This window comes from Pollachius pollachius, assembly GCF_949987615.1.
Source record: "Pollachius pollachius genome assembly, chromosome: 8".
NCBI classification, from domain to species: Eukaryota; Metazoa; Chordata; class Actinopteri; order Gadiformes; family Gadidae; genus Pollachius; species Pollachius pollachius.
In genome coordinates this window covers 1,622,738-1,636,199 of record NC_136941.1, presented here as the reverse complement: position 1 = coordinate 1,636,199, position 13,462 = coordinate 1,622,738, and the positions used below count along the sequence as shown (strand labels likewise).

Here is a 13,462-nt window from a genome sequence, read left to right as displayed (position 1 = left end):
GTCTTGTGCATGAGTGACTGCCAAGCGTGTAGGTCCTGTAGCATCCGAATCACATTGGCAGCCATGCGGGGGGGTCCATTTCTTGAGCAGGTAGACCATTCAATTCTGCCATTTTTTGACATCCATATGTTGTCATTTGCAAGCTGCTGACAGTCTAGTCCAATGTCTGTCTGCTCAATGGCTGGTTCTATGGCTGGCTGCTCACCGGCTGGTCCTGCGGCTTGCTGCGCATCGGCTGGTCCTGGGGCTGGCTGCTGGCGGGCTGCTCCTGAGGCTGGCTGCTTGCGAGTTGGTCCTGGGGCTGGCTGCTTGCGGGCTGGTCCTGGCTGCTGAAGGGCTAGCCCTGAGGCTCTTCTACGTTTGGGAGCTGGCTGATTCTGATCCTCCTCTTCAAACTCAGTGTCAGACTCGGAATTTTCGGAAATGTTGTCCTCACTTTCTGACACTATTTCCTCTGCATCACCATCAAATCCCTCTGTCTCTTCAAAAAACATCTGTAAGGCAGTCTGAACAGAGAATCGCTTTGCCATCTTAATCAGTCGTGATAAGATGGCAACGTGATAAGACGCTGACAGAGCCTTTTTATAGTGTCAGGTCCCCAAACTTGGTTCCCGCAAGTCAGAGGGTGAAATGTGTGGGAATATGGGTGAAGATAGTGTTTGGTTCTCCAATTTTGACACAATGTTGCAACCTTGTGCGGGAACAGTGGGCGCCCACTGTCGGTTCTCGCACCAAGGGTACGAGAACCTGCTTTACTCTCCTCTCTCACACACACACACACACACACACACACACACACACACACACACACCCCCACACACACACACACACACACACACACACACACACACACAGAGGAGGAAGGGAAAATTAGGGTGCACAGGACCTTTGATTTCCACACTTAAACTAGCTCCGGGTCCACTGGACCCGAACACCCTGTGTGTAATATAAATGTGATGGGGGGGTATACAGGGGGGGGGTCATTGAAAATGTTTTCTGATTCATGTTCCTCACAGAAAATGAGCCAAAGCCAATGAATCTTAGTTCAAATTATTTGTATCACTTTGATTAAGCTAAAAACTGAAAACGGGTCCCACAGACCCGAACACCTTATAAGGGTTAAGAGTGAGGGTCTGATCCTCCTCCTCACTAACCAGTGCGGTGCCATGAACTAGCTTGTAATTCATGACAAAAAAGGGGAGACCACACAGTAGCATATTTAGTATATTTATTTAGAACCAATAACCTCTGTAAAGAGATAACGATAAACCATGTAACCATGTAAACCATCAGTATCATCAGTAGTGTCTGTAGTGTATGGGTGCATGTGAATAGTGTAGTGTAGTATATCAGACCCATCTAAAGAACCTACAGCCCTGCTGTCTGGGTAGGATCAGAGAGAGTGAGATGGCCTAGAAGCCATCTTAAATAAGTGTGGAGGAGCCTGATTGGAATGGAGATCAGGTGTGTTGCAGCTCCTGCTGCCACACCTGAGACACGCCTCCACAATCCCCTGCACAACCACCCAGAGCAAGGTCATCACAGTGGTCTCATATTTGTAGTCAGTTATAGTTTTGATGCCTCTCCACATGCTCCTGGGGTCCGTGTTTTCAAAGTGACCCTCAATGCGCTGTCTATACTTGCCTTTGGCCTCTTTAATGCCCTTTTTCGGGTCTCGTCAGGCAGTTCTATAAGCCAGCATGTCCCCCGACCATAAGGAAGTATCTCTCGCCCTGAGCAGCGACCTGACATTAACGTCAAACCAGGCTTTCTGATTAGTAACACCTTGATGGTTCTGGTGCGCAGTACTGTCTAAGTGCAAAACTGAATGTAGTCCAGGACGTTAGAGGTGTACTCCTCCAAGTTGGCTCCCTGAGAAAATACCTCCCATACTGTGCTCTCAAAACAGACCTGTAGTGATGTTACAGCTTCCTCACTCCATACCAGTACTGTCTTCACAGCTGGTTTGGTTCTATCAGTGGCAAGGAGATATGATCTGATAATCCGAGGTGTGGGGATGGTGCAGCTTTATATGCCCTCTGTATATTTGTATATACTTTGTCCAGTGTGTTTTTATCTCTGGTTGGAAAGCATACATTTTTTGTTGAGTCTTGGTAATACTTTCTTGGTAATACTCCAACACTACCTAGCTTGGCAGTGGTGGAGTTATTAGATGATGACCTTGTAATGAACCCAATGTTTTTTTAAATTTAATTTACATTTTTCTCTTATAGAAAAGGGCAACACTGCGACTGGATTGGAAGATCATTGGTAAGTTCTTATTCCACATGTTTCACTTTGTAAATGAGTAACAGATCATTTATTAATATCCAGTGATTTGCAAGGGTTACTGACTCACACCAAGTCAAATGATATCGCTGTTATTCAAAACATTTTTGGGGCGATGGGGCCAGCATAACGTCAGCTCAGTGGTGTTTATAACGCAGCTCACTGAGTCGTCATGACAACACAGAGCAGGGACAAAGGGTAGAAAGGGCGCTTTCACTCCTTTAGTTCGTAGACTCGGTCCGATTCAGGGTGAAGCTGAGGCTTTGTTACATTTTTATTTGGTTCAGTCAGCGTTCACACTGGACTCTGATAGGCCGACCGTATTGTAAACCAACGGCTCGCGGTCGGCGGGTCGCTCGTCTGTTGGACAGAACCTCTGAGGGAAACTCCCAACGCCTCCTAGTTAAGGACAATAAAAATGGAGAAACTTTGTGCGGTCTTGAGTTTTTCATTTTTTCTTTTGGTGAACTCTATTGAACTCTAACATGTATCATGTTTCATTAAACTAACATGTATCATAGTTAGAATAAACTCACATGTAACATGGTTAGATTTAACTAACATGTATCATGGTTATATTAAACTAACATGAATCATGTTACATTAAACTAACATGTATCATAGTTACAATGAAATAACATGTATCATAGTTAGATTTAACTAACATGTATCATGGTTATATTAAACTAACATGAATCTTGTTACATTAAACTCTAACATGTATAATGGTTAAATTAAACTTACATGTATCATGTTACATTCAACTAACATGTATCATGGTTACATTCAACTAACATGTATCATGTTACATTAAACTAACATTTATCATGGTTACATTCAACTAACATGTATCATGTTACATTAAACTAACATGTATCAGGGATATGCTCAATGATAGTGACTGCTGTCCTGACATGTGGATGTGTTGTTTCTCTCTATAGAATTGGAAAAACAAGTAGATAAGATGGTAAGTGTTATTACTGGTTTGATACAGAATACAATAATATGTGTGAACCTAGCTGGCAGTGGTGGAGTTATTAGATGATGACCAGAGGCGGATTAACACACAGGCTAGCCTCGACTGAGTCTAGGGCCCAGGTGGGCAAGGGGCCCTGGATTGGCCAGACTATTTTCAATTTTACTTAAAATAAAAAAAAGTCTTCTTGGGCGGTATACCGGTTCACACCGCATACCGGTGTGTATTTTCGTTATGATATGATTTTTTTGTATACCTTCATACCAGTGTGTTTTATTACACAACGTTCGGAACGCTGCGCCGCGCCACACTGTTTCAGACGGGACCCTTTCGTTGTTGCGCTTCTAAACAAGAATGGTACGACTATGACTGCAACTTTCTTTATAGGTCCATGACTGCGAGGTGTGATATTTCAGGCCAACTGGTAAAAGAGTGTGTCACGGCTTTCAAACGTATAAACCATAAAGCCTATGGGCGCCTCGGGACGGACTTGTCAACGCGCTGCGGCATCACTTACTTGATGTTGTTTTGATTGAAGATCGGCAGGTTGTAGTGGCTGCATGCTTGAATAAATGAGCGTGTGTGTTTGTGTGTGTGTGTGTGTGTGGATGTCTGTGTGTGTTGCGAGGGTATGCGATTTCAAAGTAACAAACAAACAAGCTCAAAGCCGATGCATGCATCCAAAACTATTCGTTCAAAACCAAATAAACAAATCAAAAACAGAGTCGCTTCTTCGCTTGAAATACTTTCTTTTATTTTCCAAACTTGGGAATTAATACGGCGCGGTACCGAGCGGTTGAAAACAATGTTGGCGTCTCCTGTGGTTGCCTTGTGAACCTGCGTTATATTACTTAAAAGGACTTTGGCAGTAATGTTTTAAACCCCGCCATTCACGCAAGTGTAAACCCGAGCAGCATATCTGCGTGCCTGCCTGCTTTCAGCGCGTAATTATTATTTGTCATCATTATTTTTAATTATTTTTTAATTAGTAGTTTAGATGAGTCGATTGATTGAAAATTTTGTCTAAATATTTCTGTTTGTTGTTTTTTTTATTACTGTCATATACCGTGAAACCGTTAGAATTGAGAAAAATACTGCTATATAAATTTTTGGTCGTACCGCCCAGCAATTTAGTAGCGCTAATTGGCACTAGTAAAAGATAGACTGAGATCCACAATGGGCCCAAAGAGACTCATTCATCTCAGATCAGTCCATTGAAAGCGATATTCTGCGCAAATTGGATTTTACCAGCCTCATTAGGGAGTTCTGTTTGTCGGTCCCTGGAAATACGTGGTTGCAGCAGCTATGGGGAAGTCACACTTGTTTCTGTCTCATTGCTGTTTTAGTGAAGGCTGTCTGTGTGTGTGTGTGTGTGTGTGTGTATGCCAGTGCTTCCGAGTGTGTGCGTGAGGGCCATGTAATAATCCTAGCACGCTTTTACACATGGCACTGAATTTAGTTTTTTCTGCGGGATCAGTAAGGAGGCCTCACAAAAATAGTAGCCTAGGGGCCAATGACCACCTTAATCCACCACTGATGATGACCTTGTTATGAACTCAATGTTCATATTGGATTGACATTTTTATTTTATTGAAAAAGGAAACACCGGAACAGGAGATGAAGTGTGACAGTAAGTTCTTTTTTCACATGTTTCACTGTGTTAATGACTAACAGATAACTTATTAATATCCAGTGATTTTCTAGGGTTACTGACGCAAACACAGTCAAATGATATCGCTGTGATTCAAAACATTTCATCCTATTGTACCAGAGAGTCAGAGCCTACCCAGCAGAGGGACCAGAGTGGCAGATCTACTGAACAACATCATCTAGACATTAGATTATAGAATGGAGCTATCAATGTATATAAGACACTACTCTCATAGCTGGGGCGATGTGGCCAGCATAACGTCAGCTCAGTGGCGTTTATAAAGTACCTCACTGAGTCGTCATGACAAAACAGAGCAGGGACAAAGGGTAGGAAGACTTCTGTCCTTGTTTGACCACGATAATGGCAGCCGTCTCCCTACACGTATTCAGTCTGTCAATATGTTCTTCTGTGTAGAGGCTAATTCAGAGTGGAAACCAGGAACTAATTTAACTGATTATACATGATTAGAATATATGGAGCAGTTCATAATAATGTATCATGTTAGATTAAACTTTAACATGTATCACGGTTACATTATACTAATGTAACTAAACTAATGATATTGGCTGCTGTCCTGACATGTTACTGTTTTCTTTATCTCTATATAGACATGCATTGGCAAATTCAGTCGGTAAGTGTTTTTACTGGTTTGATACAGAACCCAATAATATGTGTGACCCTAGCTGGCAGTGGTGGACTTATTAGATGATGACCTTGTAATGAACCCAATGTTTAAATTGTATTCACATTTTTATTTTATAGAGAAAGAAAACACCGGAACAGGAGGGGAAGTTCACAGGTATTCCACATGCTTCACTTTGTAAATTAGTAACAGATAACTTAGAATATATTGAGCAGTTCATAAAGATAGGATGCATGTCTTTCATTACATCAATCATAGTCCTGAGAGCGAAGCATTTTATTAAACTAACATGTATCATGATAACATTAAAGTACTGACATGTATCATGATACCATTAAACAAACATGTATCATGATTACATTAAACTAACATGTATCATGTTACATTAAACTAACATGTATCATGGTTACGCTGAATGATATTGACTGCTGTCCTGACATGTTACTGTATTGTTTATCTCTATATAGAATTGATTGATCGATATAATAAGGTAAGTGTTATTACTGTTTTTATACAGAACACAATAATATGTGTGAAAGTTCAAGGAGTTTAATTGTAATTGTAGTACATAACGAAATACAGGTTGGCACTCTCTAGCAGCAGTTAGAGTTTAAATGGTTAAATGACACAAAACACAAAAAGACACAATGAGACGATGACAAATAAGACAATCACAAAGACAAAGACCAAATCACAGAAGTGTTTAAAACATATATAAATAGTGATATGTAGATTAAAAATGAACAGCAGTTGTGAAGTGCATAAAGATTTCATTGGAGGCCACAGCTGTAAAGTGCACAATAGTAATGGTACACACACACACACACAAACACACACACACACACACACCCTGTCCATATTGTGCCCATCAAGTCCAGTGTGTGTGTGTGTGGAGGGGCAGGGCGGGGGGGTTGTGGGTGGTGGAAGCTACTGCTCCTGGAGGAGAGTTGTCCTTAGTGCTTTGTTAGGGGGTTGAGGGGGTGATGGAGGCTACAGCTCCTGGGGGAAAAGCTGTTCCTCAGTCTTGTGGTGCGGGCCCGCAGTGTGCGGTACCTCTTCCCTGATGGTAGGGGGACAAACAAGGTGTGTCCAGGGTGAGTTTTATCAGTGCTTATTGACCTTGCCTTCGTCTTCAGGCGGTCACCACACACAGAGTCCAGGTCTGGGAGCTCAGCTCCTATGATCTTTATTGCTGACCTAACCACTCTGGCCAAGTCCCTCCTGCTCTCCGCTGTGCAGCCTTCATACCGCACACTGCAGCCCTGCAGAGGATGCTCTCAATTGTGCTCCTATAAAAGTTAATGAGCAGGTGTGTGGATAAACCAGCCTGTTTGAGCTTCAGTAGGAAGAAGAGCCTCTTCTGGGCCCTCTTTACAAGGTTGGAGAGGTTAGTAGCCCATGTTAGGTCCTTGGTGTTGTACGTCCCCAGGAATTTAACAGAGTCCACCCTCTCCACTTCTTCCCCATTGATGGTAAGTGGGGTCTGCGTGGTCCTCTTGGACCTCCTAAAGTCAACAAGGATCTCATTTGTTTTGGTGGTGTTTAGGACCAGGTTGTTTTCCACACACCACTCTGCCATGTGTTGGACCTCCTGCCTATAATGGCACTCATTGTGGTCACTAATGAGCCATACCACAGTGGAGTCATCAGCTCATTAGATTATGGTGTTGGATGAATGGATGGGTACGCAGTCAGGGGTGAAGAGGGTTTATAGGGCTGGGCTGAGTACATAACCTTGGGGCGCACCGGTGTTCAAGGTTGTAGTTGAGGATGTCAGATCCCCTACTCTGACATTCCGCGGTCTGAAACAAAGTCCAGGATCCATGAGCAGAGTTAGTTCGGGAGACCAAGATGAATGAGTTTGAGGACCAGTTTATGGGGGATTATGGTGCTGAAGGCAGAGCTGAAGTCCACAAAGAACATCCTTACATATGTGTTCGGTACTCCAGGTGGGACAGGGCTGTGTGAAGTGCGATGGAGACAGCGTCCTCTGTGGATCTGTTTGCCTCATGGGCAAAATGGTGGCTGTCCAGGTCCACAGGGATGTGGTCTCTGATGTAGACCAGTATCATCTGCTCAAAGCACCTCATGACTACTGGGGTGAGGGCGACTGGGCGGTAGTCATTGAGGCAGGGAATGGCAGATTTTGTGGGGATAGGGACGATGGTAGTGGTCTTAAGGCAGGTGGGAACTGCAGCTTGTTGCAGGGAGAGGTTGAAGATTTCTGTAAAGACTCCTGCCAACTGGTCGGCACATGAACTCAGTATACGGCCCGACAACCCATCAGGGCCAGTAGCCTTATTGGTGTCAATCCTTCTCAAGGTGGACCTCACCTGCTGGTGCTGAAGAGTGATTGTCTGCTCCTCCTCCTCGCTAACCAGTGCGGTGTCATGAACTAGCTTGTAATTCATGACAAAAAAGGGGAGACCACACAGTAGTATATTTAGTGTATTTATTTTGTACCAATAACCTCTGTAAAGAGATAACGATAAACCATGTAACCATGTAAACCATCAGTATCATCAGTAGTGTCTGTAGTGTATGGGTGCATGTGAATAGTGTAGTGTAGTATATCAGACCCATCTAAAGAACCTACAGCCCTGCTGTCTGGGTAGGATCAGAGAGAGTGAGATGGCCTAGAAGCCATCTTAAATAAGTGTGGAGGAGCCTGATTGGAATGGAGATCAGGTGTGTTGCAGCTCCTGCTGTCACACCTGAGACACGCCTCCACAATCCCCTGCACAACCACCCAGAGCAAGGTCATGACAGTGGTCTTATATTTGTAGTCAGTTATAGTTTTGATGCCTTTCCACATGCACCTGTGGGTTCATTACAAGGTCATCATCTAATAACTCCACCACTGCCTAGCTGGCAGTGGTGGAGTTATTAGATGATGACCTTGTAATGAACCCAATGTTCTTTTTTAATTTCATTTACATTTTTCTCTTATAGAAAAGTAAAACACTGCAACTAGATTTGGAGATCATTGGTAAGTTCTTATTCCACATGTTTCACTTTGTAAATGAGTAACAGATCATTTATTAATATCCAGTGATTTGCAAGGGTTACTGACTCACACCAAGTCAAATGATATCGCTGTGATTCAAAACGTTTCTGGGGCGATGTGGCCAGCATAACGCCAGCTCAGTGGCGTTTATAACGTAGCTCACTGAGTCATCATGACAAGAGCAGGGACCAAGGGTAGAAAGGGCGCTTTCACTCCTTTAGTTCGTAGACTTGGTACGATTCAGGGTGAAGTTGAGGCTTTGTTACATTTTCATTTGGTACAGTCAGCGTTCACACTGGACTCTGATAGGCCAACCGTATTGTAAACCAACGCCTCGCAGTCGGCGGGTCGTTCGTCTGTTCGACAGAACCTCCGAGGGAAACTCCCAACGCCTCCTAGTTGAGGACACTATCAATGGAGCAACTTTGTCCGGTCTTCAGTTTTCATTTTGCTTCGGTGTTCCTACAAATTAAAAATCATTTGGAGAAACTTCCACCATTCTTTAATTGAGTAATTAAAACAAGTAATCGATGACACACAATTTTATGAGCCACAGAATGTCTTTGCATATTCTTCAGGCCATATCTCGATAACTGCTTTCCCCTTCTTATTGCACCACATCTGACTCACTTTAATCTCAAAAAATTCACGTATACCTGGCTGAATATGGTTTTCATATTTCCTGTGTGTGGAAAAATTGCACACAAGGCATCGTGTGTCTTGTGGATGGGTTATAGTTGACTGCGGTCAAGCCGGCCGCCCTTACATTTGGATTGCACCCATTTTCTATCCTTTATTGCAAATTAATTGAAATGGCTACGGCCGAGCTGACATGGAGAGTAAGCTACTTTTCACATGTGACTACGTCCTGTTTTCAAAACAAGTTGTTAACACAGTTTATACAGAAACCGCAGTGCCGACACACTAACACAACATTAAGCATGTTATAGACGGGTCTGATTGCGTTATAAACCTAAAGCAAACCAAACTAGAGTTCACTTGGAAGCGGACATAGAACCCCGTTTTCAAGCAGACCACAGTTTTATTTTTCTGACCAAACTAGAGTAGAGAAAAGAATAAAGAAAGGAAAAAGTAATACACTTTGCTGCCCTCACTAGTTTCCATCTTGCAGCCTACTTTGCTCACTGAAAGGGGGGGGACAGGTTACCGTTTCATGCTAAACAATTACCAGACTCATTTGAAGTGCAGAGACCCCAAGCACCAGGGCAGCGTCTGTACACCAAGAGTACAGAACTCTCACAGAGCTGCTCCCAGAGATCTGCTCTGACTGTAAAAATGTACTTGGAAAGCTTTTTCAACGTTGTTGGACATTTTGTTACATCTATTATTTTGTTGATGAGTGCTGCTACCCTGGGCCCAGCGCCCAAAGTTGAACATATTTTTACTTTATTGCACGGTGAAAAAAGGCAGAAAGAGAGAGGCAGGCTTCAGGCGCGCAATTTAGAAAATGGAGAAAATAGGAGGAGGAAAGGAAAGCCTTCATTTTTGGTAGCTAGCTAGCTACTCTGCAGCAGCAGCTACAGGTTCTGTTTGTAATGTAAGGCTAACTTTATCTACTCTATAACCGACCAGGTGGAGCTGCTGGAGAAGGGACGTCTCGTCTCTGGTCCACACCTCTCCTCTGGGTACGTTCAACCCATTATTTGTGGTCTGTGCTTGTGTGTCTTTAATAATAAACTGCTATATTTTAGGTATTATTATTGTTGAATGTTACAGTTACGTCTTTACATTGTTACAAATTAATTGAAGGTCTTAGTCAAATTGTATAAAATGTATTTGTACAGTGCTGCCTTATATGCAGTAGAATGAAGGATTTAATGCAGTGATGTAACAGCATGGATGAACTGTATGTTTGAACACAGCCTGCAGGTCTAGAGACATCCAGCCCTCCAGCTCCCTCCAGTGAAACACAGCCTGCTGAAGGTGAGTTGTGTTAATTGTGTTACAGCTGCAGTTATGTAACTAATGACATTATGAACTAATCCACATTATATTAAATATTAACCATCAGTTTACCCTGTACCTCTGAAATAGATGCGAGATGTAAGGGATAATCACCGAGAGGCAGGGCAATAAACAGTTTGATATGCCTGGCTCGTGGACGGCTTACTGCCCGAGACGAAGTCGACCAATGGTACAGAAAACATCTTGAAACATTAAGAAATAGTATGAAAAAGACATCTAAAATGAGTCTAAATTTGACGTCACATTTGGACTACAAATAGCCCTTACACGGAGGCCCCAGGGACAGCAACATTAGACGTTCGGTAGAAGTTGAAAAAGAGACGTCGCCTGGCGTTACCAAACAACCCCTTCAGTGGACTGAAATTTGTCGTCCTATAATGACAGAAAAGATGTCACTCCGACGACACATTGCGCAGTGGGATCATGAATACATTTCCTGCACCTGGCATAGGCGTCCAAATGACGTCCAAACAATGACCCCATTTCAATGGTGAAATGTTGAACGTCAATATGACGTCCAAGTTTGGTCATCATTTGACGCCCAAATAGTGGACCAAGTTTGGACGTCAAATAGATGTCCAGAATTGGTCATGGACCGACGGACTACAGACATGATCTGAACGTCTATCCAACGTCCAATTTTTAGTGTGATATTAGACTGCAACTTAATTCAATTATTCTTTAAACCAAGATGACCTTTGGACCTTTTTTCACTTGTGTACTGATCAGTACTGGGCCCGGTTTCCCAATAGCGTCCACTCTTAGCACGCTATTTTTTAAAATTAATTGATTAATTCATATGTTCATGGTTGTTGCTGTCGGAAAACGAGAAACAGCAATTTATTTAAATGGAGCGTCGGAGAAATGCTATGGACCCGAAGTGAACTGACAATTGCAGTTATCCAATTGAGGAGCATAGTCGAACTATGGCTGAAATCTGAATAAGCTGTGCATGTAAACGTACTGACTGGCTCACTTTGAAATACGCCCTTGATACGGAGCTGTTATCTGCTGGTTTGTTTGAGATCAGTGTCTCTCGCTCGCACCCTCGCTCTCTTGAAAATATCGACCGGGAAAAAGTTTAAGTCACCTTTATTCGTCCTCTGCTTCTTATTCGTCCTCTGCTTTTGACCCATCCCATGAAGACATGCACACCGCAGTAGGTGGGAGTTTCAGGTGCCTTGCTCAAGGGCACCTCATCCGTGGATGAGGACGTAGGAGAGTGCTGCACTACCTTGTCCACACTTTTTGTGTCCCAGTCTGGATTCGAACTCCTTAACAAGTAGGCCACGGATGCCCACCACAATGGCTGGCATGGCGTCACAATTCTTTAAGGCTACCATGAAATTATTTACTGAACTTTTTCCCACAGACTGCATTTCCATTAAATAAACAGATAAATGAAAAAATAAATATATGCATTAAGAATCACTTGATTACTTAAAATAATTAAACCAGGAAATCTAAAATAAGCACGGGTGGTTCTGGGGGGGGCTCATACACCCCATCAGCCCCTCCCTCCAAACGTTTTTTTTTTTTTTTTTACCCCCGTCCGGATGGGGAGTCGATTGCTTGTGATGGTGTGGCACTGACGCACAAGGCGGAACTTGAGATTTATGATATATCATACTGACTTTATTTTTTACCCAGTTCAAAGGAGAAATGCTACAGCTACAGGAAAAAAAATGGTCCAGAAAACACCTTGAAACATTGAGAAGTAGTATAAAAAAGGCGTCTAAAATGATTCTAAATTTGACGTTGAAAAGACGTCACTCAGATGTCACATTTGGACTATAAATAGCCCTTACAAGGAGGTCCAACGGACATCAACATTAGACGTTCGGTAGAAGTAAAAAAGAAAGACAAAAAAATGTCGCCAGGCGTTACAAAACAACCCCTTCGGTAAACTGAAATTTGACGACCAATAGTGACACAGAAAAGACGTCACTCCGACTGCTTTGTTACGCGTACAAGTTCCATGTTACAGGTATGCGTTTCTATTCAGGACGCGTTCCCTTTAAGATACGCGGTTCCGATCGGCCTATCGAGTGACTCCAGGAAGTAAACTCATTTTGCGTCTAGCTGGTTCAGTAAATCTAGAACAATTTAATTACATCCGCCAAAATCTTGTGCTTTACATAGCATCGTTGGTACGTATTTTGATTTAATTTTAAGGTAGTAATCACTATTTTGACAAGTTTGTATAGTTTTCATTGTAAGACACTTCTGATTTCTCTGCCCTTTTATTTGTGTGTTGCAGTTTCACCTTTTCCCATGTGCGTCCAATAAACCCGTGGAAGTGAGATATACGTCTGCAGAGTCTTGGTGTTTTGGGAAAGAGTTTAGCTGGCCGTCAGGGTATTAACAGACATACTGAGGACGGCACACCGACGACACATTGCGCAGTGGGATCATGTATACATTTCCTGCAGTGGGAAATGTCAAGGGAAAGAGGCGGTGGTTGAAAAAAGTATTTTGACCGCCGTTCAATCGTTGCTCCTAATGGTTTATTCGTTTCTCAGTATAATTTCCATAATTTAGAAGACAGTTTTGTTCATTTTTTAATTGTTGGTGAGCGAATCAAACTGAACTCGCCTATTGTACCAACGGCCCAAATCAATAACAGCCGAGACAACATTGTTAATTCAAACATGCCGTTTGATTTGGCCTCAATTGACTACGGATGCGACCTTGGAATGAACAATTAAACAACTTGGCCTACCCTGCTATCCTGCATTATTATCCTGCTACGCCTCATATCACGTCCTTCCATTAACTGTTAAAATACCTGACTTAAAACCAATGGTGAAACACAACACTGCCAATGTGGCAGTTTAATGAGCAACGGGGATTTCTAAAGGTTACTGTACAGTGGCGGCGACTAGAGCCAGGCACCGAAACATCACTACG

General features: G+C 42.8%; 1 protein-coding gene across 6 annotated transcripts in view; it reads left to right on the top strand.

Annotated features, from left to right (window-relative positions):
* LOC307079174 (uncharacterized protein) overlaps positions 1-13,462 on the top strand; it is an 83,069-nt gene that overhangs the window by 33,570 nt on the left and 36,037 nt on the right. For 2 of the 6 annotated variants that reach the window (XR_013812025.1, XM_079741302.1), the window contains exons 30-31: positions 2,235-2,271; positions 3,231-3,256. The exons of 1 other annotated variant lie outside the window; for it this stretch is intronic. Coding sequence is in view for 4 of the 5 variants with exons in the window: in XM_079741302.1 (XP_079597428.1) it covers positions 2,235-2,271; positions 3,231-3,256 (63 nt within the window). In the remaining variant the exon portion in view is untranslated. Of the gene's footprint in view, positions 1-2,234; positions 2,272-3,230; positions 3,257-4,864; positions 4,896-5,524; positions 5,548-5,678; positions 5,716-6,026; positions 6,050-8,511; positions 8,549-10,159; positions 10,213-10,449; positions 10,511-13,462 lie in introns of those variants that run through there. 3 more of the 6 variants (XM_079741301.1, XM_079741304.1, XM_079741305.1) reach the window with 3 other exon arrangements.